General features: G+C 64.6%; 7 protein-coding genes across 7 annotated transcripts; 2 read left to right on the top strand and 5 right to left on the bottom strand.

The window, feature by feature from the left end:
* Positions 1–2,251: 2,251 nt before the first annotated feature.
* EMIHUDRAFT_197767 (hypothetical protein) lies at positions 2,252–4,449 on the bottom strand (the record flags this gene model as incomplete). Its single annotated transcript, XM_005761758.1, has 8 exons — positions 2,252–2,341; positions 2,437–2,499; positions 2,586–2,734; positions 2,916–3,078; positions 3,152–3,217; positions 3,247–3,287; positions 3,691–3,846; positions 3,912–4,449. 8 exons carry the CDS (start codon positions 4,447–4,449, stop codon positions 2,252–2,254), a joined length of 1,266 nt encoding a protein of 421 aa, XP_005761815.1.
* A 453-nt stretch (positions 4,450–4,902) lies between these two features.
* Positions 4,903–5,999, bottom strand: EMIHUDRAFT_432817 (hypothetical protein). Its single transcript, XM_005761757.1, has one exon. It carries the CDS (start codon positions 5,978–5,980, stop codon positions 5,177–5,179), a length of 804 nt encoding a protein of 267 aa, XP_005761814.1. The 5' UTR covers positions 5,981–5,999; the 3' UTR covers positions 4,903–5,176.
* A 1,436-nt stretch (positions 6,000–7,435) lies between these two features.
* On the bottom strand, positions 7,436–8,312 carry EMIHUDRAFT_432811 (hypothetical protein). The gene is given in 2 exon segments (XM_005761756.1): positions 7,436–7,452; positions 7,467–8,312. The coding sequence occupies 1 exon segment, from the start codon at positions 8,266–8,268 to the stop codon at positions 7,738–7,740; it is 531 nt and encodes a 176-aa protein (XP_005761813.1). The 5' UTR covers positions 8,269–8,312; the 3' UTR covers positions 7,436–7,452; positions 7,467–7,737.
* Positions 8,313–8,592: 280 nt separating this feature from the next.
* EMIHUDRAFT_432810 (hypothetical protein) lies at positions 8,593–9,471 on the bottom strand. The gene has a single exon (XM_005761755.1). The coding sequence runs from the start codon at positions 9,419–9,421 to the stop codon at positions 8,948–8,950; it is 474 nt and encodes a 157-aa protein (XP_005761812.1). The 5' UTR covers positions 9,422–9,471; the 3' UTR covers positions 8,593–8,947.
* Positions 9,472–13,207: 3,736 nt separating this feature from the next.
* On the top strand, positions 13,208–15,612 carry EMIHUDRAFT_432808 (hypothetical protein). Its single transcript, XM_005761754.1, has 2 exons — positions 13,208–14,764; positions 14,953–15,612. The coding sequence occupies exons 1-2, from the start codon at positions 13,301–13,303 to the stop codon at positions 15,436–15,438; spliced, it is 1,950 nt and encodes a 649-aa protein (XP_005761811.1). The 5' UTR covers positions 13,208–13,300; the 3' UTR covers positions 15,439–15,612.
* Positions 15,613–16,316: 704 nt separating this feature from the next.
* EMIHUDRAFT_350538 (hypothetical protein) lies at positions 16,317–17,609 on the top strand. The gene has a single exon (XM_005761753.1). The coding sequence runs from the start codon at positions 16,348–16,350 to the stop codon at positions 17,410–17,412; it is 1,065 nt and encodes a 354-aa protein (XP_005761810.1). The 5' UTR covers positions 16,317–16,347; the 3' UTR covers positions 17,413–17,609.
* A 951-nt stretch (positions 17,610–18,560) lies between these two features.
* On the bottom strand, positions 18,561–19,467 carry EMIHUDRAFT_62039 (hypothetical protein; the record flags this gene model as incomplete). Its single annotated transcript, XM_005761752.1, has 5 exons — positions 18,561–18,764; positions 18,842–18,913; positions 19,000–19,031; positions 19,123–19,222; positions 19,324–19,467. 5 exons carry the CDS (start codon positions 19,465–19,467, stop codon positions 18,561–18,563), a joined length of 552 nt encoding a protein of 183 aa, XP_005761809.1.
* Positions 19,468–24,048: the final 4,581 nt, after the last annotated feature.

The following is a 24,048-nucleotide window of genomic DNA, read 5'->3' as shown; positions in this document are numbered from 1 at the left end:
TAATGACGGGAGCAAGGGTCCTTGCCACCCACCACGCCCTCGCCGACTTGCGCCCCCCTCCGACCCCTGGTGCCTCAGGCTCCCTCTCAAGCCTCTCAAGCCGACACTTGCGCCGGCGTCGTCGATGTCTCGTACGAGGGCGAGACGGGCGAGATCTAGCCGAGACACAGCCGAGATCTAGCCGAGATCTAGCCGAGATATGGGGTCAACCGGCATGTCTCGCACCCCTGCGGTTCGCCAGGCCCCGAGATGCAGCCGAGATAGGGCCGCACCGCCGCCCGAGTACAGCCCGAGGCTCCGCCCCACACGCACACCTTCCCGGACCGTCCCAGGACCCTTCCTGGAGCCTCCCCCTGCAGGTGGCGAGACGCACCCTCCGCGAAGGCTTATTGCCGGGCGCGCTCGGCTTCTCGGCGTCAACGGCACCAGCACTGCCGAGTCGCCGGCGGCGGCCGCGGTGCGGATGGCTGACGAGGAGGCGGCAGCGGCGGCGGCGGCGGCGGCTCGTATGGATGAAGCGGCGGCGGCGGAGGCGGCGGCGGCGGCGGCGCGAAAGGCGGCGGCGGCGGCGGCGGCGGCGGCTGCAGCGACCGCAACAGAGGTGGAGCAGGCGGCGGGGGGCGGGGGCGCTGACGGGGACGCCGGGGCAAGCAGACACGGCAGTAGCGACGGCGACGGCGACGGCTGCGAGGCGGGTGAGGAGCTCGCTCTTCCTCCCTTGCTGCTGCGTGTCGCCGTGGCCCAGCCGGTCTTGCCCCCCTGCGCCCATGCTCCAGACAGCGCCGTTGGCGGTGACAGCAAGGGCATCCCTGCTACTAGTGGTGGCAGCCGACACGCTCACGGCGCGCTGCCCGCCAAGCAGCGACTGATAGCAGGCGTTTGCGCCACACCCTCGCCCGCCTTCGGCCCACCGTAGACGAGGATCCGGCGCGCCAGGGGCAACGCGGCGATGGACACCTCGCTGCGGGCGTTCGCGAGGGCGTGAGTGAGGGTCCTCCCCACCGTTGCCCCTCTGACTACTGCACTGATGTCTGGTGGGGATGCCTTTCCCTGAGGACGCACACACCGCCTCGTGTGCAACGCCCCGTGTGTCCCGCGTGCGCGTGTGTGCTAGGACGTGTGTAACACTGACTGACTCTTCGTTTTGCTCGCCCTCGCTCCACCGTAGGCGAGGAACCGGCGGACCAGGAGCAAAGGCTTCGGAGTCGCCCGCAGCCGCAGCAGTCACCTCTCTACTCGTCGCCGCCGCCGCCTCCCCCTCGTCCGGCACGAACAGAGGCGGTGGGGCAGGACGCCGTGGTGGCAGCGCGCAAGGAAGCCGCCCAGTCCCTGCCGAAAGGCACTTCCGACGAGCCTCGCGGCGGCGGCAACGTTCACAAGCGGCGGCGGGCCGGGGCGTGGGCCGTAGCTGCCTCCTCCACCTCTGCCTCTGCTCCCGCCGTTGCAGCGGACAGCGCCAGCCCGCTCGCAGGGGGGAGCGCAGCCGCACCGGCCGTGGAGGTGCGGCGCGGCGCGCGTGTGCGCAGGTGGCTCGACTCCTTGAGGCCAGCCCATCACCGCACGAGGCTTTGCGACCCAGAGCAGGAGTGTGGCCCTAGGTGTGCGACGGACGATTGGGTCGACCCGTGGCGCGCAACATGTGTGGGATGACTTCTGGCACCACGACCGCTCTCTGAACGGCTCAAGTTGTGCGTAGGTGCGAGCTCTCTCGCGCCGGGCTCGTGGGCAACGCGGTACCTGACCCGCAGCGTTCGGGCCATGAATGACGGGGGAGGGGCGATTTACTGTACACAACATCCGCCAAGTACGTCTACGCGGCAAGTACACAGATTGTATTAAACGCGCTGCACACAGCATGCGCCGCCTTGCATCAAAGTCAACGAGCTACGACGCGTCTTTTGACCGTCTTGTGTGTGAGAGAGCAGCAGCCAGCAGGGCGAGAGGCGCGGCAAAATATGACACATTTAACATGAGAGCAGGGCGGCGACTTCGATGTTCGAAATTCGGAGAGCTTAACGTGGCTCCTGCACAAAGACCGCAGGGCGGGGACCTGTTCCTTTTTACCCATCTCCTAGTAGAGGTGTCCGTTTTATTTATTTATTTATTCGTGGGTGAGAGCGAAACGAAGCCCTCTTCAGTCGCTGTGTACGAACCGGTGGCGGTGAATACGACTCGCTCGAGGGCGCGTCACGAACGCTTGTACCGGAACTTGTCGTAAAGGAGTGTGCCGGGACAAGGCCGCACGTTGCCCTTAGCCGGCGAGGTAGACCTCGAGGTCAAATTGCAGCTCTCGCGCTGTAGCGTCGACGAGCTCGAGCGGCGCGGCGCAAGAGAGGCGGACCTGCGTGCATCAGCGGCGCGTGGATCGGGCGGCTGCGGCCCGCGTGCAGCGAACGAGTCGGGACACTCTCAAGGCAATTCTGGGCAGCGACGGACCGCGTCCAACTCCTCCGCTCGCGAAGCGCGGTGCAGCAGCCGCAGCCGCAAGAGCGACGCCACCTGTCGAGGATCAGAGGAATGAGGGACAGATGAGGGCTAGCGTTGAGGCCGAGCTCTGGGACACGACGCATCGGCGGCGCGAGGACCTGCGTCAGCTCGGGCGCCATCGGCTGGCCGCCTCCAACGCCCGCATGCCGCAGCGCCGCGCAGATCGCGAGCAGCCGCTGCATGGTGAACGGGTGCGGCTCGTCGTACGTGGCGCGTGCGCGCTTAGCGCGCCGCGAGGAAGGCGCGCCTGCTCACAGCGCGAGGGTGTGAAGGGGGAGCCGGCGCTCCACTACTCGCCCTGCAACGCCGTACCAAAGCACGGCAGCGGCCTCTTGGCGAATCTCGCCGAATCTCCGGTAATCTCGCGCACTCCCGCGCACTCCCGCGCAATCTCGCGCAATCTCGCGCAATCTCGGCTACTCTCCCACCTTTCTGGCGGCTCGCGAAGAGTGCCGAGTCCATCCCCGGCCGGCAGCGCGATGCGAGGTATGCGGAGAGGAGAAGCCACTTGGCGCTGGTGGGGAGGGCGAGGCCTCCGCCGTCGGCGCCGTCCACGGCGCGCGCAGCCTCCGCCTTGCGCGTGAGCGGCGCCTGTTGTGAACGTGGAGGGTGTGAGGACGCGCCGTTCGCGCACCACGCGGTGTTGGTGCACTCCGGAGAGCACCTCGCGCGCGTACACGCGCTTGCGCGCCTCTTGCAGGCACACCTTGCCCGCCCGCAGCAGCGCTCCCTACCAGCAACACGTCACGCGTCGGCCACCGAGCTTGCCACCACAGCCCACCCCGGAGCCGCCGGCGCGCCTTGTCGCCGGCGTCGATGAGCCCGTCGTGCACGGGTCGCATCCACTCGCCTGAGAGGTTCGGCCGGGGCGGCGTCGGCGGAAGCGAGGGAGGAGGTGGCGGAGGCGAGGGAGGAGGTGGCAGAGGCGAGGCGGAGGCGAGGGAGGAGGTGGCGGAGGCGAGGCGGAGGCGAGGGAGGAGGTGGCGGAGCGGGCGAGGGCGTCGGCGGCGGTGGAAAAGGGGGCGGCGGCGTAGCTGGCGGCGTCGGCGACTGGCTCGGAGGTTGGAGGCGAGGGCGGAGACGGCGACGGCGACGGCGGGCCGCGGGAGGCGAAGGCGGGTGGATCAAATCGAGGTTGGCTTGGCGCTGGACCCCCCGCCAGGCGGCGAGGGTGTGGGAGGGGACTGGGAAGGAGATGCTCACCAAAGGCGCCACGGCACAAGTACCGCAGCTCGTGCAGGTCGCGGCAGATCTCGTACGAGTAGGAGACGAACAGCGGCAGGAAGTCGCGCCACGCCGCCTCGCACCCCTTTGGCGCATCCACCGCCAGGATGGCCTCAAGCTGCGCCTTGGAGTAGCCTAGGCGGTAGCGCCGGTGTATAGGGAGGGGCGGCGGGTGCTGAGGGGTGCGTCCCAGTCCACACCTCCAAACCGCACTGTGGCGAGCGGCGCAAAGGCGGTGAGCTCGTGGGCCTCGGGCCAGAGAGCCTCGGCCACGAAGACGATCGAGACGGCGGCGGAGCCGCAGAGGGTGTGAAGTGAGAGGAGGAGTGTGAGCACCTCCTTGCGCTCGCCGAGCCCCGCCGCGTTGTCAAACACGAGCACCAACCGTCCGTACTCGCTCACAGCCTGCTGCAGGCCAGCGACAAAGGCAGGGGCCGAATCGCAGGGCGCCCAGCCGGTGTAGCCATTCGAGGCGCTCGGCACGTGCCGGTGAAGCTGCGTGAGCGCCGATTCGAATAGGGACCGCGCCGTGGAGCACGTGACGCAGTCGAGAATGGCGTGCCGCGCGCCGAGGGCCTGCAGCACCGCGCGCAAGACGCCGCTCTTTCCGCCTCCCGACGGGCCGTAGACGAACGTGGGCAGTGCCAGGTCAGGCTCCTCGAGCAGCTCCCACAGCCTATCGATTTCTCGCTCCCTTCCAGGCCAGGCCGAGCCGAGCGCGCTTCTTGTTGCCGCCATTCTGGTTTTCCCTCGCAATTGGCTTTTTTCTTTTTTCCTCAGGGTGTGCGACGAGGGCGCCGATGAAAGCGCTTGACGACATCCTCTCCTTAATCTCGTCACCGCACGGACATCTCGCACACCCTGAGGGATAGGCTGTCACCGACGATTGTCACCGCGCTCCTCCTCGCGAGCGAGGAGGACCACCTCGACTGCGCCAGGCTGCTTCTCGAGGCTGGCGCGGCGACTGATTAGTAGCGACGTGGCCTTTTGAAAGTAGAGTCGAGAGCCGTTGAAATCGAGCTGCACAAACCTGAGCGGTTCGGCGCACGACCCCGATGCGTCATCATCCCGATCGTAAGAGTGCTACTGGGCTCTGGCGTCTGGGGCCTTCGACGTTTCGGATCGGAATGGAAACCTAGCGCGGTCCGAGCGCGGAATCGGTGCGTGTGTCCAGTGGAAAAGTGCTGATATGCAGATAGCAATGATACATAGAGAGAGAGCTGTATCAGCTGCGCGACGACCAAATTCAAAAATCTCGATCAAAAACCGCACGCACCGTGTCACACACGCCCCGGTACGCGACCAGTCATCAGCGTCCTGTCTCCGCAAATGGAGACGGGAGAGATCGCGCACTTGGCATCCATGCACTCTCCCACGGGGCAAAGTCTGGGCGGTCTATGCAATGAACTACTCGACACCATTCGACACCATAAGCATTCGTCGCCGAGCGGCCTGTCTCGGCCTTTCACCGTGCTGTGACCATCTTCTCGTCGGCCAGTGCCTCCAGCTCGGCGTGGAATTTGCCCGGGGTCCCGTCCGGCTGGATGACGTTGCGCAGGTAGTAGGTGTGCCTCATCTCGTCGCCGCAGCAGAGCGGGCAGGTCGCCGTCCTTCGGTCCCACTCACTGCCGTCTGCCGATGCTTCGGTCTGCACCATGTCTGAAAGGATACAGCACGACGGCACCGTGTACCACGCGGGCAGCCAGGGCACGCAGACGCAAGGGTTCACCTTGACGACCATACTTGCACTGCGCCAATCGTCGGAGAACTGGAATCCATAGCTCTGGTTCGACAGCCTGTCGCACCACGCGCCGATGTACCAGAGGAAACTCGAGCCTGCGCTCCACTGCGACGCGCTGTACTGGTGGCCAGCGCCGCCGTAGGTCTTGATCTCGCCATAGCGCGCCTCCTTGTCGAAGTCCATCCAGCGCTTGGTGAAGACCGAGCCGGCCAACGGAACGCCTTTGCTCTCAATCATCACTCCGGCGAGCTGCCGAATCGGATCGACGTCCTGGATGCAGTTTGGCCGACGCGGGTACGCGTCCTCGCAGTAGCAGAGCGCCCTGCCGCACGCCGAGGGAGGAGTGCTCTCGCGGGCGTCGTTGAGCATCCACTCGACGATTTCGGCTTTGTTTTGAACCTTGACGCACCACAGCATCTCGCAGCAGGAGAGGCTGTCCTGCGCTACAGCGTGCTTTTGCGCCGCTGCTGTGTGGCATGGATCCCAGCTAACCCGCGCTGGCACTGCTTGTTTGGGCTCAAGCGGCATGGTTGGGCAAGGATTGCACTAGGCCTTTGAAGGACGTGTCCACGGCTCAATGAATAATTTTGCGTGATTTTTCAGAAGAATTTTGTGTGAATTCTACCGCAAAGCCCTTCGACAGCTTTGCGCGAACAAATTTTCTTTTTTTACGGATGAGCCCGCCGACGCGTTTGTAGACGTATGGTGCCGACGCGCCGTCAATCAATCGGGGCGTGCGTATGCCGAGCTGGGACGCCGGGCAGCATTGGCCGCGGGCGACGGCAACGTTGTTGCTCTACGCGCGCTTCACGAGCAGGGCGTGTCGCTTCAAGGAGCACGCGCTGAGGGCCGCACTCCAGCTCAGCTCGCTGCTCACAACGGCCACACTGAATGCCTGCGAGTGCTGCACGAGCTTTTTTTTAGCAATACCAAACAACTGAAACACTCACACATCATTTGGGCCCTGGAGCCCTGGCACTAAGGTTGGTGGAAAACAGATCTTCAACGGTTTTTAAAGTACCCTACGTTGGGGGGGGGCTGTTCACGCACGCGAAACAAAAAAACACATTAGTGCGCACCGCCTCCTCGCGTGCCTCGCCTCGACAGAGGCTCGCGCCACCTCTGATTCCTCATCCGCTGGCCGCGGATCCGTCAAGGCGGTGGCCTGCGACTCCGGGGCAACCGACGTCTGTTCGTAACAAAGTACATGTATTGCTAAAACCCTCCGCCACATCTAGTCGACTCGCTTGCCTCCATGGAACGGCGCGGGGCTACGCGATTCCCGCGTTTTTCATATTTCTCATCCTGTTATACTACAAGTACCCTCATCGGTCAATCGACATCGGGTGCGGGCAGAGGCGCATCGAGGCCCTGCGCCCGCCCCGGGGCCACGGCTGGTAAGGACTCGTCCTCATCCGCATGGTGCGAGCTGTGCCGGTCCTCGCCTCCGCCCTGCGCGGTGGGCAAGTGGTGAGTGAGCGAGCGAGGCGCGGGTCCGGGTGGAAAAGGGCGGATGTCGCGAGAGAGGAAACAGCTGCCACGACCGGAGGGGAGGGCCTGTGGGGCAGCGCGCGCCACTTCTTGTACAGGTCCCAGTTCGGCTGGATCGGCGTCCCGTCGGGCAGCGCGACGCGGCGGGTCGTGTACGAGAAGTTGTAGCACGTGAGCGGCAGGCTGCAGAAGCCGCTCTGCCGGTTGCGCCAGTTCATCGAGCCGGCAGGCTCGCCGTCGGCGAAGACGCCGGGGCCGCCACCGATGGCGGTGAACGAGTTCTCGTTGATGCAGTCGCAGACCTTGATGCAGTAGCCGGGGTGGCCGGGCGCCGCGTGAGGGCACGCCTCCGGGCCGAGTAGCTTCGTGCAGGGCGCGCACACGACGGCGCCGGGGCAGCAGCGGCAGTCAAACGTGAGGTGCAGCTTGGCGCGGGCAAAGGAGTCGGGCGCGTCCGGGAAGAGGATGACGTTGCCCGGCTGGCGGGGTGGGGGGCGGCGAGGGCACGCGTCGGTCGTGGTTAGGTGGCAGGGCTCTGGACTTGGCTCTGGCCGGAGGTGGATGGCCAAGCTGTGAGATGGGTTCGGGTTATGCAAGGCTAGATCGGCGGAGGTCACCTGGCACCCCGTGGCCATCAGGCACTGCTGGGTCGCGCCCGCGCAATCACCGCGCTCGAGCCAACCCTCGCGGATGAACACGTGGTCGGCACGCATCTCGCGCCTCTCGGCGTCGTACTCGAAGGTTGCAAACGAGACGAGCTGCTCGGGGAAGGGGTTGCCCTCGAAGGCCCTGCATCAGCGACACTTGTCAGACACGAGTCGGGCGGCGATGTGACACGGACGCTCGGAAAGGCTGGCGCACCAGAAGCCCGCTATCTCCTCTGGTACAGCCGGGTTGGCTGGCAGCGCCGTCAGCGCAGCGAGCGCCTCCTCGTGCGTCTCGAAGAAGTGTACTTCAGTTTGCTCGTACCCCTGCAACTTGAGAAGGCACCTTGTGCATCCTACACATCCGCTCGTGCAGCAGCCAGCACAGGCATCGCGGTACTTGGCCGCACAGCAGCAAAAGGATGGGCCTCTCGTCGGGCACGGCGTGTTGCAGAGGACCTGCAGCAGGTTGAGCGGCTCATCGAGGATGTTGGGACAACAGAAGTAGCTGGTGCCGTAAGTAACTGGCTCATTGCAGTCAGCCTTGGCCCTCACTGCATCGTAAGCTTTGTTGGAGCCAGCGAAACCAGGCGGCACCGGATAGCTCGGCACGTCGCCATGAGCGGCGCCGTCGGCGACGCTGATGGAGGGTAGATCGTCAGAGTTGGGAGCGGCCTTCATTTGCGTCTGGCGTCGAGGCAGGAGTTGATGCTGCTATGCAGGAGTGAGGTAGGAGTTGATGCTGCAAGCAGGAGATGATGCCGACTCGCCTTGGCTTCAGCCGGTTTTGCCGAGAATTCTTTTCGCTCAGGCGCTCCCGGGTCACTTGTGCGTGCCGTCATCATCTGTCCAGCGTCCACCCATACCGTGTTCTTCACCTTACTACATACATACATCCCGGGTGCCTGTGTTAGTGCTGCACGCGCCAGTCCGCACCTAGAGAGAGTTGTTCTTGTAAGATTCTTTTGTGAAATTCTTTTTCACTCAATTCTTTTGAGTCGCGCTCCCAGTTCAGAGAGAGATTTTTGACAACCAACAAGATCTCACGAATCTCACGGTGATTTCTCCAGTTCAGAATCGCTAGCGGCTAGGGGTTGGGAGTGGTTATTATATTTCATGTGATGATCGCATTGAGCATATTGCAATACGGCTCAAATCCCATATCCGTCGTCTCAGAGTGACTGTCGCATTTAGTTATTTATGTGCATAGGCTCTACCGTGTGTGTCCACGCAGGCTCTCACACGAGCCACTACATGCGGCACTAAACAAAAGTGAAACCATTGAGATCGGCCATCTCAGCGAATCTGTACCCTGTGGTACCTGCCGCCTCTCGAGCCGCTACAGCCCTAAGCGCATAGCCTACACCCATGTCGAGGAGGGAATGCACTTACCGGCGCCGTAGACGAAGGAGACGTTCTGGATGTTGTTTGTGTCCGGCCCGCTCGCCATCTCCGGGAAGCTCGCCTGCATCTCTCCCGTCACCTCCTCCCACAGGCCCGAGAGCTCAGCGGACATCCTGCGCAGCGTGGGCGTGTAGCCGAACCGCACCGCGTCCGGTTTCGCGGCGACGATCAGCATCTCGTTCTGCACGCTCGTCTGCCGGTTGCCGCCGACGAGGCCCATCGCCTCCATCCCGCCGACGGTGCCAAAGTTGCCGACCGTCTCGAGGAGCGAGCCGCCGACGAGGTGGAGGCTCTCGCCGGGGTACGTGTCGACGGGCGAGGAGCACTGGGCGATCGTGTGCTTCGAGAGGACGGTGATGAGAGCCCACGTGATGACGTCGCGGTAGAATGCAGCGCCAAAGGCAAACGGGCTGCCCGTCACGCCGTACATTGCGTCGGTCGCGTCCTGCGGCGGCAGCTCGGCTGCCAAGAGGTTGACGGAGAAGGTGAGCGCGTGCTCGATGCCTGCGGCGGGGGCGGGAGGGGGTGGCTTGAAGACGGCCAGAGCGGGGCGGGAGGGGGTGGCTTGAAGACGGCCAGAGCGGGGCGAGGCGCGGAGAGGGCGGCTGTGTGGACGAGGCGGGGGCGTGGGCGGGGGCGGGCGGGGGCACCAATCATAAAGGCAGAGACCGGCGGCTCCCAGGGCTCGATCGCCGCCCCCACCTCCTCGACCGGTACGTCGAGCACCGCGGCCATGTCCAGCCCGGACGGGCACGTCTCGAGCGGAGGGTCGGCGAGGCAGCTCGTGGCCGCGGGCTCGGCGAGGCGCTGTGTGTACGTGCGGATGGCCGCTTCGGGCAGCGTTAGCCGGTTCTCGGCGCGGCACACCACCCGCTGCGCCGCCTGGCCGACAGGGTTGAAGAGGAGCTTCGCCTCCTCCGGCACCGCGCCGCGCGGCCAGTAGCGCTCTGGGCTGCACGGGTCTGTCAGGATGGGCGTGGCGGTCCGCTTTGCGACCGCGACGTCCGCGTTGTTGAACTTGCGCGACCCGAAGCCGGGCTGCTCGATGAGCGTACCGAGGGCCGCGGAGTTGATCCCCGAGGTTGCGTCGCCGCCCGGGGTGAGGAGCCGGAACACGGCCGAGTCGGGTCCCTCGTCGCGCGCGATATTCTGCGCAGAGTACGACATGGCCGCCGAGGCGATGTGCAGCGTCGCTGTGGAGGGGGGATGCCGGGTAGGCTGAGAGGCACGAGAGGAAGGGAGAACGGGACTAGGCTCGAGGCTGGGCGCACTGTGGTAGAACTGCGCCCCCTCGTGCGCGCAGTGCACGAGGCCGGGGATTAGGTCTGGTCGCGACGTCTCGCTCACGCAGGGCACGCCGGCGAGCTCGGCGGTCGTAGCGTTGGAGCAGGGCTTCGGCTTGAGGACGCCATCCACGAGGTGGAAGACGAGGCGCCCCTCTCGCGAGCCGCCGTGCATGAGCGTGCCCGTGTGGCTGTTGAGAGCGTTGCGTGGTGCCGAGGCGGGAGCGCCGTTGGTCGCCTCGCACGTGCCGACGCTGCCGTTGCCCGTGGTGCCGCACGGCGTCAGGCCGTGCACGAGGATCGGCGGCGCGCGGCTCTGGAACGGGTCGGACGCCGCCAGCTGCAGCAGCGTGTCGTAGTGGCAGACGAGGGAGTACTCCTCTGAGACGTCATCGTACGAAAGGAGCTGGCTCATCCACGAGTTTTGGAAGTGGTTCGCCAGCCGCTCGGTGATCGGGTAGGATGGGTCCTCCCGCCGCAGGTCGATGCCCTCCCCGCCGTTGTAGAAGCCCTCGACGTACTCGGTGAAGTCGCCGACGGTTGGCGTGATCTTGACGGCGAGCGAGATGTCGGCGGCGGCGACGGTCGGGTCGAAGAACTGCTGCGCAAAGTCGAGGTTGAGGAAGGACGGGCCGGTCACTCCCGTGATGAACTCGTTAATGAGGTTGTTGAGGCCAGCGCGGGCGGGGACGGTCGGGTACAGGAAGCTCTGGACGAGGCTGGCGCTGTTGAGCGAGCGGGAGAGGAGGGCGAGAACCGTGTCGGGGAGGCGCTGATGCCGCTCGCCCGGCGGAAGCAGCGGCGAGGGGATCACGGCGTTGGCCGAGGCGCCGTCGCCGGGAGTGAGGAGGTACGGGCGCGACATGATGTACAGCCCGTCGTCCTGCCGCCCGGAGGGGATGCCTCCGAGGCCCGGCACGAGGTCGAGGAGCGTGCTCCAGAGGCGGCGGTCCTGCAAGCAGAGGCGCCAAGGTTGGAGTGTGCGCTGAGGCTCTCGCATGCCGCGCCGGGGCGACCTGCAGGGCGGTCATGTGCTGAATGCAGTCACCAAACAGGTCGAGGTTTTTCAGGTCGGTCAGCAGCGACGGGTCCGCGGGCAGCTTCCCCTTGGTGAAGGGCTCGCAATAGTCGAGGAAGGCTTGCAGCGGGTCGACGACTAGCGCCCGCACGCACGGTAGGTGGATTCCGATCTCGGGCACCCTGCGCGTCCGTACGGAGCGGCACAGCGCGTTGATCGCTCGAGTTTCGTTTGACGCGCCGGCAGCCGCCCCTGCGGTGCACGTCTCTATGCAGCTCTCCATGAGAGGCGAGTCGTGGAAAAAGGTGGCGTAGCAGAGAGTCTCTGCAGGGTCTCTGACCCGATGAAGTGCGAACCGGCTGGGGCAGATCGATGCCTCCACCGCCTCCTCCACCACCCAAAACCCGATGGCGTAGCCGAGAAAGATTGCGAGCGACAGGCAGGAGACACCGAGGCAGACGCGCACCCAGCGTGTCACAAGGGTGCGAGACCACGCAGCGAGGCCAGCGCAGCAGTTGATTTCTGATGCCATGGCCGCTGAAGAGGAAGCTCTGGCTGTGGCCGATGAAGAGGACGTCTAGCTGGGCCGCGGAAGAGGACCTGGTTGTGGCGCTAACACACCCTTGGCCGCTGGCTGGCGCTCCTACAAGGGCGTCGATAGCATCACGTTCGCGTCGATTTCTTTTTTGAGCTCGAAGGACACACACATGGCACATCGCTCTCGGGCCCACAACATCCCGCACACCCGCCTCCCCCCCGCGCGCACCCGACCCGGCCGGGAGAAAGGGCATACCAGTATTTCTTTTTTATGAATTAGGCACGAAACCCAATACCGCGTTGGTGTCCAGTCCGAGCCTGACTGTTCTTCACCTTCCTACATACATACATACATACGAAAAGGGAGTTTCAGTGTACGGCCTTTCTTTCTTTTCACGACAGACTTTGCGCACACGACGGCTTCGATCCGTCCACTTTACTACTGAACTCCCATTCTGTCCCATTTCGTGCCTAATTCATAAAAAAGAAATACCGTCACGCCGAGGGCCCAATTTCAGAATCCTGCTTTTTTGGTTCGTCGAGAGCGTTTTGCGGCCCGGCGGGTAGGAGAACACATGTCGTCTGATGTGTCACTGTGTATCAGATACGTCATATCAGTCTTGATAACAAGTACGGTCGATACTCAACGAGTTCCGCGACCTACGCAGTCAAGCCTGGGGGGAACTGACCGCATCACTGCGGACTTCCGAAACCTCCGTGAGCACCTTTGGCGGTTCTCGCTCCCCATCGAGCTCTTCTTGCCGTCGGCTCTTCCTGTGTGCCGGCCGACAGAGCTCCGTGCCAGCCCTCCAACGTGATCGTGACGAGTGTATCGTTTTGACGGATCGACCGTACTTGTTATCAAGACTGATATGACATACACAGTGACACATCAGACGACACATATTCTCCCACCCGCCGGGACGCAAAACGCTCTCGACGAGAGCCACAAGAAGCCGTCCGCACAGCAAGCCGGTCGGTCGAACACGTTGCTCGCTCGATGCCGGCGAGCGCATGTCGCACGAGGTAGACGGTGGCGTAGCTAACATCACTGACGACGACCGTCCGCTGGCGTGAGCGGCGGCGATCGGTCCCTAACCTGCGGTCCTTCACCGCAATCGGTCCTTCGCCTTCGTCCCAACCCAAAAAGCAGTTCACCCTCGGGTATGTTCGTAAGAGCTACATACACTGAAAAAGCATGATTCTGAAGTTGGGCCCTCATGCCATTTCTCCCGGCCGGGTCGGGTGCGCGCGCGGGGGAGGCGGGTGTGCGGGATGTTGTGGGCCCGAGAGCGATGTGCCATGTGTGTCCGCCTTCGACCTCAAAAAAGAAATCGAGGCGCGAGCGTGATGCGATCGACGCCCTTGTAGGAGCGCCAGCCAGCGGCCAAGGGTGTGTTAGCGCCACAACCAGGTCCTCTTCCGCGGCCCAGCTACTCCGGCAGCTGGTCTCCTTCTTGGAGGCGTCAGCATGGCTGCCTCTGCCTCTGCCTCTGCCGGCGTCGAGAGGGAAGAGATGGAGCGCGAGCCCATCATCCCAAAGCCTCAGACGGAGGCGCACGCCTTCGGCACACGCTACCTCACCCACTCCATCATCGACACGCCGCTGTCGCTTATCGGCACAACCGTCGTCGCGCCCTTCATCGCCCTCGGCCTGCTCCTCTCGGCTCCCTTCTGCGGCCCGCTGCTCTACCAACGATTCGCCATGTGGCTCATGACGGGCCCGCTGAGAGACACGCTCGCCGGCGTGCTTCTGATGCGCATCCCAACCTTCCTCTACGACTGGCCGATGATTTTCTGGTGGTTCCTCTCGTGCTCGATCCCGTGCTCCAAAAAGGACCCGAAGGCGCAGGCCTGGTGGGTGGACACGCCGCTCTCGCAGGCCTACGCCGAGTCTCGCGCGGCCAAGTACGGCAGAAACCTCATATTCTGGAGCACGCTCCGGATCGGCGACCACAAGCTCGCCACCGAGATCGCGATGGATCCGAAGCGCAAGCGTACTGGCGCGCTGGACGCGTGGCAGCTCAAGGCCTTCCACGAGACGCCGCTCGTCGCCAACCTGCCCGTATGCTACAACACCGATGGGGCCTACCACCAGAGCTGGAGCAGGGCCTTCTTCAAGTACGTGGCCGGCGCCCGCGAGGTGACCAGCAAGTGGGACGACGACTCGCTGCCTTGCAGGGCGGCCCTGGAAGCCAGCGGCGCCGCAGAGACGGCGAGGAAGTGGGCGGCGGGCGGGCCTCCGTCATACACGTACGACAGCGTCGGCATGCTCAACTTCAAGCTGCTGATGAACCTTCTCTTTGACGTCCGCGAGGAGGCCCTCACCAAGGGTGGCCTCCACAAGCTCGTCGCCCCGCCCGGGATCGGCGGCTTCGCCGCGGCGTACGTCCTCACGCCGCCCTCGTGCCCGCCCATCTTTGGCACCGCCTTCTCGCAGAGCGTGATCCTGATCAAGACCTTCCTCTTCCGCCACTGCAACGCCCGGCTCTCCACCAAGGCTGCCGGGCCGAACGAGCTGCTCGGCAGGCCCATCGACTGGGAGGCGATGGCGAACGAGGTGGACGGCATCGAGTGGATGGGGCAGAGCCCGGCGCGCGTGCCCGGCTGCTGGGACGCCTTCATGTCCCACTGCAGCTTTGGCGACTGCTGCGGCGTCAACGGCGCGCCCTGCTGCGACTGCTGCGGCTGCGCGCCATGCTTCTGCGCGTGCGGCTGCGAGATCAGCGAGGTGCCGTCGATGGCGCAGCCAAAGGTGGACGCGCTGCTCAACACAATCTGCTGCACGCTCGTCATCAACGCGGCGGGGCCGCAGGCGGGCATCAGCACGCTGCTCGGCAAGTTCATCGCCCGGCCGGTCCCCGCCATGATGGCCCTGTCGGCGACGCCCGCCTGTTGCAGGCCGAGCGGCTTCCGGGGCGACCTCCGCATTGAGGTGCGCCCGCCCGCCGCCCCACCTCCTGCCCCACCCGCTGCACCACCGCGTGCCTGCACCCCGGCACACTCCTGCGCGGTCCGCGCCGCCGCCGCACGACACGGCGCCGCGCCAAGAGACGTGACGCATCTACCGGCGCTGCGCAACCGGCCTGCCCTCCGACTCTCTCTCTCCCCCCCCCGGGGCAGGCCCAAAAGTACGAGTCGGACAAGATCGCTTACATGCTCGAGACGCTTCGCCTCGACGGCCCGCCCGTCGCCGGCTCACACAAGGTGGTTGACGAGCGGGGCTTCGAGTGCCCGTTCCTGAACTCGCAGAAGGTGAGCTTGCCGCCCGGCTCGGTCGTGATGGCAGACTACTTCTCGTCGATGATGGACCCGAAGGCTTGGAACTGCCCGTACGACTTCCGGCTCGACCGCGACCAGGACAAGTACATCTTTTTCAACGGCCCTTACAAGCGGCCCGCGCCGCGAAAGTGCCCCGGCGAGGCGCTGTCCATGTGCCTGATGTCGCTCGTGCTCGACGCCGTGCTGGAGCATAGCGGGTGGAAGGAGGGAGGAGGAGACGGCTCGCCGACGGCGGCGCCCGCACGCATCTCGATGGAGCGGGTCGATGACCCGATCGACGTCGAGAGCCACGCTCAGGCCGGCGCCGCGTCGACACCGTCCTCGTGAGCACGCCCTGGTGCGCGTAGTGTTTAGTGTCAGCTTGCATGCCCCCCGCGACGTCTAGTCTAAAGCCGTATGTAGCATCGGGCAGTGTCGCAGAGGATGTTGTGGTGTTGTGTGTGGAGCTGGTTAGCGTGGAGTTGTTGTCTCGTTGTTTCTCAGCTCGTATTTTTCGAGCGCAGCCGAGGGGAAAATACAACGAGAGAGCGGAGACAGACAGCCTACGCGCTGCCTACGCGCTGGCCCTACTTTACTTTAGTCGACGGGGTTGCGGAGAGTTCAGTGAATTGGCTATTGCCGTCCCATGGGTGTGCGAGCGAGGAGTGCCTCTCGCTCAGCCTCCGGGACCAGCGAGCCGCCCGTTGCCCAAAAGACGTGGGAGTTAGGAGATGGGTAAAAAGGAACAGGTCCCCGCCCGTGACGAGTGACGAGAGTGAGTGTGCCTGTAGCTCTGTGCCTCTGCAGATTTTCCGAGTGTGAGTGAGTATTCTTGATACGAAACCACGACGACACACACCAGTCGACTCGCATCGGTTGCCTCCATGAACGGCGGAGCTATTCTCGCGTCCACACCACACCTGGCTCCAACGTGGACACGCCCATAGCTGGGGACACTACTAGGTCACGCACGCATGGCATCAGAAGTTTTATCTCTGGGCCCCGAAAGGCATCTCTAGCAGCATCGTTACGCATGCGCCCTCCCCTCCTGGGCGCATGCGCCTCACGTCTCGCCAGAGCATAAGCCCTTGGTGTGCCACGAGACGACACACACACACACACACAGATTTTCCGAGTACTCGCGTAGTATAGGAATCCTAGACACGTAGGGGGGTGAGGACGGCGGCGCGTGCCCACTCATTAACCTCCGTCCACTGGCACCAAGCACCAGATCCGCGGCACGCGCCAGCCTCGCTGATGGTGCGCCTCACCACGTCCGTCCTCTTCCTCCACCTGTCGCCACCTGGGCGCGAGGACGGCGTCCTGCTGCGCTGCGTGATGTTCGACTGGTTCCGTCTCGGAGCGACCGAGGTCGTCCGGGCCCCAGCCGCAGTCAAGGTTAGGCGGTACTACTCCACCTTCCCCGAGGCGGCGTCCGCAGTCGCGGTCGCCCTCTCTGGACGGCGGAGTTGCTACTGGAAGGAGTACATGGTGTACGTGCGCTGCGACCTCCCCCAGCCCTTCACCAGCGCGCCCGGATGCGGCACCCTCCAGTGCGACTTCTGCCTCGACGGCCAGTCGATGATCGCCACGCACGCCTCGCCGTCGCTCGCGGCGCTCGAGGTGACGTCTCTCTCCTCGGACGACGGCTCGGGCGAGTGGGTGGAGGCCGGGCTGCTCCGACCGTTTGTGCCGCGTGGCACCGCGCCGGCCATCGTCGCGCGGCGGGTGGCCGACGACATTTCAAAGCGGAAGCATCACATGAGCCACAGCAACGCCGGCTCGGCGCACAGCTCGTCCGGCTCGACCTCGGCCGCCTCCTCGAGCTCCGCCTCCGCCGCGAGCACGGCCGACGGCCGCCTGCCCGTCCGGCCGGGCGGCAGGGTGCGCTTCCGGGTTGGCGGCCTCGTCTTTGTCGACTGGCACCGGCGCGGCACCGGTGCCCCGGCGCCAAGGCACAACCTCCCGTGGCAGGTTGCCGCCGCCGAGTACGTGCGGATGCCGGCCGGCCGGACGGAGCGCCGCACCGAGAGGAGCCCTCTCGATGTGACGCTCACGCCGTGGGGCGCCGCGCGGCGCGAGGAGGACTCCATCGTCGTGCCGCGCGGCTGCCTCGTCAAATTCGAAGGGGGCTTCGCGACGGCGTGGCACGCGGCACGCCCGGAGCAGCGCGAGCTGCTGATGCGGGCGCTCGAGTACGAGGTTCAGCTCAAGAGGCATCACAGGCCGGGCAGCTGCCCGGGGGTGGAGAAGATCTGGGCCAGCATGATGGGCGACGAGCCCCTGCCCCCGCCCGCACCCGGCACGGAGCCGCCGACCTAGCGCACGGGGCGCGCGAGAGGGGGGATTTCCGCGCTCTCGGCGCTCGGCTCGCGCGCCACACACACCCCTCTGGGTCCCCACAGAGAGAGGCACACATCCGGCACGACCCGCAATGTCACAACGAAGTGACAAAGTGTGTGTGACAAGAGAGGGGGTGTGACGGCGCGCGATGTCTTCGGAATATCCACTGAGACGCTCAGGAATCTTTTGGGACGCCTCGGCAAACTTTTGGGACGCTGTGAGGAGGGGAACGTGTGAAATCTTGGGTCTATCTCGGAGGCGAGGCCCCCTCGTGGGATGGCAACAGTCGAGATACCTCGCTCGCACTCCATGTGCGAGAACGCAGAGAGAAATGAAAGCCTGACAGCCTGACATGTGACAGCCAGAGCTCAGGCCTCAGCCGTAAAAGGTATAATCTATAAAATGGACCGTAAAGTCAGTCTTCCCTCTCTTGTGTACGACGTGGGGTCCGCTGGAGACCTTCCAGCTTCCTGCCGCAAAATGACTCAAGACTCCGCTGCAGTGGCACCTGATGCTAGATGATGGTCCGTTCGCTGGCGGGGACATCCCCCGGCCGTGGTGCAGCGGGCCGGCCTAGGGGCCGGTGGGAGGATGAGCGGATGCGCTCACAGAAGAGGTCACCGCAAATCCTCCGAGACTTGGAGAGAGCCTCGTGGGTGGACTCGCCGTGACCACCGCCGCAGCGGTCCCGCAGCGATGCTGCAGCCTCGCGGCCCCACCCGTCCGAGGCCACCCACGAGGCACAGCGCTTCGCCTTCCAATGAGGCCCGTGCAGCACGCCACAATGCCCGTGATGGGCTCGCTCCTCCCCCGGGCCCCGCTGCACTGGCCGCAGCGCCGGCCACGCCGTTGATCCGGCGTCGATGTCCCGCCCTACCCGTCCGTGGGTCGGTGGGTGGTGGCCGCCGAGCCCCAGTTCTCAATGAATTGCAAGTCGACGACGCGCGCCTGTCTCGTGGCAACCGGCCGCGGAGTCACTCACCATCCTTTGAGCAGGGCAGGGCAGGGCAGGGGAGGGGAGGGGAGGGGAGGGGAGGGGAGGGCTGGTCAAGGCCGCAGAGTCACGCACCATCCTTTTGCCGGTGATGCTCCCCACTCCCCCTCTCCCTCCTCCTCCGCCGACTATCTCATCTGTTCTCGACATGGGCCCGGTGGGGCCGGCGCGCCTTGTCGGCTGCAAAGCGGCGGTACTCGTCAAAGATGGCGATCATCGACCTGCTGCCACACAACCGGTGTGAGCAGGCGCCGCGCGTTGCGTCCCCGTGAGGTACGGCGGCGACGCGCCAGCGCTGCATGCGGCGCAAGCAGCCGACAAGGCAGCCGGTGCGGTGCTTGCCTAGGTTAGGGGGTGGTGGGGGGTCTGGGGCGCAGGTAAGAGGAGGCGTGACCGAGGTCGAGCCGGGCTGACGCCTTGGTTGCAGTGTATGAGCACGGGGTGGTTGGCGCAGTCAAGCACGACGTCGAGCGCGCGCTGGATCACCTATGCGGTGGCGGGTGGGACGGAGAGCACGGTCGAAGCAGTCTCGGACAGCCTCGGTCTGTCTCGAGACATCTCGGGCTAGTCACCTCCTCTGGCATCTCGTCCAGGTCCTTGTTCCCTACAGCAAAGGCCTGTGTCTCCAACGAGACGTGAGAGCACACAAAGGGGAGGAGGCGTGGCGAGGTAAAGAAAGCTACGGTGGGCGCTACAGCGGCTGCCCGTCATCCCGAACTGGTGGAGCGCGATGCCCTCCGCCTCGAGGAAGCGGAGGTGCGTCTCTGGGTACTCCTCCGGGCACAGGTACACCACCTGCGAGCAGCGGAGCTAACGAAGTGGCAGGTGCAGAGTGGGTAGAGGCGGAGGCAGAGGCGGTCTGGGCAGGGGAGGCGGTCTGGGCAGAGGCTATGGACAGAGGCGGCAGCGGGGCACGGCCGCGCCGAGCGGAGGCCGCGCTGCTTCAGGAAGCCAAAGTTCTTCTGGACTGGGAAGGCGGAGCGGAAGACACCAGACCAGACCACGGCGAAGTTGGGCGGCGGCAGCTGCGCTTCAGCCATGTAAACCAGTGCGGTGGGTCTCTCAAGGGGCCCCCGGGGGGCGGCGATCGCTGTGCCTCTCTCTTGGACCCTCCGGCAAACGTGGTGGTCTCGTGTCACCAATGTGGGACCAGTGCGGCGTCGCGCCATCGACAGCTCTGAACTGCGCCTCACCACTGACCGGAAAGGCCGCCAAGTGGGCCAGCACCGGTCGCACATTGTGGCAGCAGTCAGCAGTGCATGTCTGATAGCTAGAGCAGCAGCGTCAGGGTCGCAGGGTCGGATCGTATCAAGCCTCTCGCCCGGCCGGCCGCGTGCAGACGTCGCGGCCTGTCTGCTGTCTGGAGTGATCTGTCGGCGGTCAGTACGACCGATCAGGTTAGACCCTCTAACCATCAGAAAACTCTATCTGTATGTACTCCTCGAGATCTCTCCAAATCTGCCCTCTGATTAACACTAGTGGAGCCGGAGCCCATTTGCACTGCTGCGCGGCGCACGGTGTGGGCCGGGGGCCCCCGCGCCGGCCCAGAGCCCCGGACGCCGGACAGAGAGGGAGCCCGCCCCATCCCTAGTGGTGGCGTGTGCGCGCAGCCTAACCAACCGGCACGGGCACTCCTCCTCGTCGCACATGTTCGCACACCCCCCCTCCTATCGCTTCGGCGCGAGCGTCCGTGTCCACGCACGGCCTGCAGAGCCGGCCGCAGCACAACGACTGCGGTGGTACGCTCCTCTCTAAGCTGCACGCTCGCGCCTGAGCCGCCGCAGCCAGAGAGGCCCGCCGCCCTCGCGCCGCCGACTCACTCCTCCGCCGCCGCCTCCGTAATAGAGGCGTCGCCGCCCGTCTCCAGCAGCTCATGGCGGGGGTTCGCCGCCGCCTCCTCGTCGAAGCGCGAGAACGCGAAGCGCGTCTCGTAGGGCGACGCCACCTCGTACATCGCGGCGCTGCCTGTGACAACGGGTGGGTGCCGCTCAGCAGCCGTGAGAGAACCCCCGTGCCGCGTTGTCCTCTTGGCGCCTTCGATCGCGCCCTCCGCCATCGCGCTCGTCTTAAAGCGTCCGGCGTAGCTGCCGGGGTAGACGTCGCGCTTTCCGTTGCGCGGCGTCGGTGCGGAGAAGGACTGGCCCACGATGCCTACACGCGAAGGCTCCAAAAATAGTCTGCACGACGCCTCCGATTGCACAACTTTGCCGACGATGCCGTGAGGGAGGGAGCGGGCCGCCGCGTCGCCGGCCGAGTGGATGTTAATGTCGAGCTGGTGCTTTGGGCCGGAGATCCAACCCTCGACGCTCTTGGCGCCGACGGTGAAGGTCCAGCCGCTCACCTTTGGGAGGGGTGGGGGTATGAGGGCGGCTCTGTACTTGCGTTCAAGTGGGAGATTATCGCTGGCCGGGAGAGCGGCCGCCTCAAACTTGGCAGACGAGTAGTGCGGCTTGATGGAGAGCTCCTCGCAGCGTCGCAGCGTCGTCCCAAGCCCAAACGAGAAGGCGTGGCCGCCGCAGGAGCCGGTGATGAAGTCAAAGCCCGTGTTGAACTCGGTGAGCCGTGAGGCAAGGAACGAAGCGTTTGCCCACTTGCGCTTGGCTCCGCCCACGCGTGCGACGATGTGCGCCTATGCGCGAGCCGCGCGGTGTCACGGGCCTGCCCTGGGAGCGGGAGGGGCGAGGAGGGAGGGGTTACCTCGGTGATGTAGGACCCCTCGATCGTCGTCCCGGGCCACCAGGGCGGCGTGAACGTGGCATCTTCGGTCTTGATGTTGAGAGCGATGCCGGGCGCGGAGAAAAAGCAGACGATCGCGCCGTCCTCGCCGCGGTAGTCGGCGCTCCCACCGTGCGCAAAGTGGACGTGCGGGTCGCCAGTGATGATGATCGGGACTTCACCAGGCGGTGGCCCTGGAGGGGGTGGCAGCGACGGTGAAAGGGACAGTGGAGCGACGCATTTTTCGTAGTGCGCGAGGTCTTTCATGTTCCGGGAGGCCCCCTCGTAGGTCATGACGATGTACGAGCAATTTCCTACCATGCCCGTTAAGTTTGTCTGCTTGTTGTTCAGGCAAACTTCCGACTGATATTGATCCTGTGTGCACTCTTCCGTCTCGCCGTAGCAATCATAGCCAGGAGTGTCGCTTTCATAATTGTAACCCAAACTCGGATACGAGGCTCCAGTGATCGTAGGGTGTTGAACTGGATTGGGACCGTAATGTCTGCGCAGGCATTGCAACTTCGCATACTGGGTGCCTGTTTTGGAGAAAAAGCTGGATTCTGTGAGAATGCCACAGCTGTCCATGGCGTACATCGGAGCGCCGTCAGAGTAGCAGTCGGCATCAACGGACTGATCGGGGCAACGAAGAGACTGTGAGAGTGTTTCCCACTCATTTGCTTGTGAGTAGGCCGCCTCGAATTCTGAGGCGTTCGGATACTCGGGGGGATAGAAGAGAACCTGCGATTGACGTGCATAGCCGGTGAAGAACGCGCCCGAATCGCTGCTGTTGAGGTTCGTCGGCCACGCCGATGTTCCCACTCCCACACCATTGTTCCGTTCTCGCGCCGTCCACCAAGCGCAACCTGTGGAGAGCCCGAACCTCATTACGGAGCATGCTTCCTCTCCGGCACCCACGCACATGGCGATGCAATCCTCCAATGTAAGAGCTACCTCTTCACCATCGGGTGGTTGGTCGCGCTGGCTGTTACACTGCGGCTGCGGGTCAACGACGTCGAGCTTTGCCGGGGCGACAAGGACTCCGTTTTCAGTTAGCATGTTGAGCAACAAGTCTTTGTTATCTCCCGACGAATGCATGTACGTAACCCAAAGCAGCACGCCATTGCATGTTTTCACTTCCGCCTCAATCGCGTAGGACGCCGTTGTACCAGCCGGGTTCGTGCTCGTCAATGAGCACGCGCCCACGGGATATTCCGTTGGATCGGTATATGCTCCCATATTGGTGTTGTTCGAAAAGACGCCTTCCACTCACAAGGCAAAGGTGGAGCAGAACTCGGCCTGCTTGTCGGGGACGAAGCTGCCCAGGACGGTGAAGGAGACAAAGTTGACTCCTCCGCTGAACATCGTCGCGGAGCACCTGCTGACGAGTCCGCTGAAGCGATTCGGCCCCAAGCCGAGGATGTTGGAATCCAAGGAGAGAGAAGGGTCTGGAAGAGCCAGCACCCCGGCGATGACGGCGAGCATTTGCCCCCAGCCCTCCTCGCCCTCAATTTGCGCGCACTGTGCCCGGTGTCTGGCGCGTCGCTAAAGGAACGGCTCACATCGAGCCCAGCCTCGATCGCGATTACCGCAAAGTCGTTTCATTCAACCTTCCTGAACTGTATCGTCGTCGTCGTCTCGAGGTCTCGAGGTTGGATATCCTTCGGCCGCGTTGGGTCGTCGTCTCTAGCCAGTCACTCAAGCTCTCAGAGGTTGGCTTAAAGAGGATCCGGAGCGCGGTAGAACTCTGGGGCTCTCTCCGAAGAGAGCGTAGCGTACGCGGAGGGAGCTCAGAGTTACCCCGTTCTCTGGAACCTCTTGAGCATGAGGAACTCGCAAAGAGACGAATGCGATCGATTCGATCGGGCGGTAGATGAGGGATGGTGGTGGGTCGCTTCGAGAACTGGTCGATTGGCGCCTGTCTGAGCAGGGGCCGACACTAGTCGGGAGCTGTGTCAGGAAGGAGCCTCGTCGCTCGGAGGCCCCGCGCACAAAACGGCGGGCAGCGGCGGGCGCGGGGTAAGGGTTCCCGCCCGCTAGGCGCTGCCCTCTGCGCCGAGGCTCGACCCGCTTCTCCTACAGTTCACTAGCACAAACTAAAGTTTGTTTAATCGTCGTCGTCGTCTCTAGCCAGTCACTCAAGCTCTCAGAGGTTGGCTTAAAGAGGATCCGGAGCGCGGTAGAACTCTAGGGCTCTCTCCGAACGGAGCGTAGCGTACGCGGAGGGAGCTCAGAGTTACCCCAAACCGGAGCGAGGGAAGGAGCGATCCCGGGGTGAGCGACTCCAAGCGTAGCGCAGCGCGTGAAGGATCCCCAAATTGAGTGAGTGACGGTCCTATTCGGTCTCGCCCTCAGAGCTCGGGGATGCCGAGGTGCCCAACCAGTTGGAGCCGCGCCGACGCGCCGCGCGCGACCACCAGCCAGCTTTTCAGCGGGGCCGAGCACGGTGTGTCGAAAGAGTAGACACTCTCCGGTCCATCCGGAATTTTGGCGGTATAGTTAGCCAGTAGTTAGCACTGCTGCTGCAGACAGGGCCCGCGCGACCCCATGCCCTTCTCGGATCCAGCTCGCTGAGGCTTGGCGCCACCCCGGTGACCGCCCATAGGTGGCTGATCGCGGCGCCGCCCATCGCCGCTTCTGCGCGCGTGGTCCTCAGAGGGCACCTGCGGCTCTCCCTCGTCGCGTGACCGCCGCCGACATCATGTACTCGGTCGTGCCCGCCGGCGCGGAGCTGAGCCACGTCGAATTGTTCGGTGGCTCGACCGCAGGCGCGCCCACCCTTGGCTGAGTACGTGATGTGGGCGGCGGTCACGCGACGGGGGAGAGCTGCAGGTGCCCTCTGAGGACTACGCGCGCAGAAGCGGCGATGGGCGGCGCCGCGATCAGCCACCTATGGGCGGTCACCGGGG

This window comes from Emiliania huxleyi (genome assembly GCF_000372725.1).
Source record: "Emiliania huxleyi CCMP1516 unplaced genomic scaffold EMIHUscaffold_7, whole genome shotgun sequence".
NCBI lineage: Eukaryota > Haptophyta > Isochrysidales > Noelaerhabdaceae > Emiliania > Emiliania huxleyi.
The sequence above is the reverse complement of the archived record's forward strand: the minus strand, read 5'-3'. Positions and strand labels throughout refer to the sequence as shown.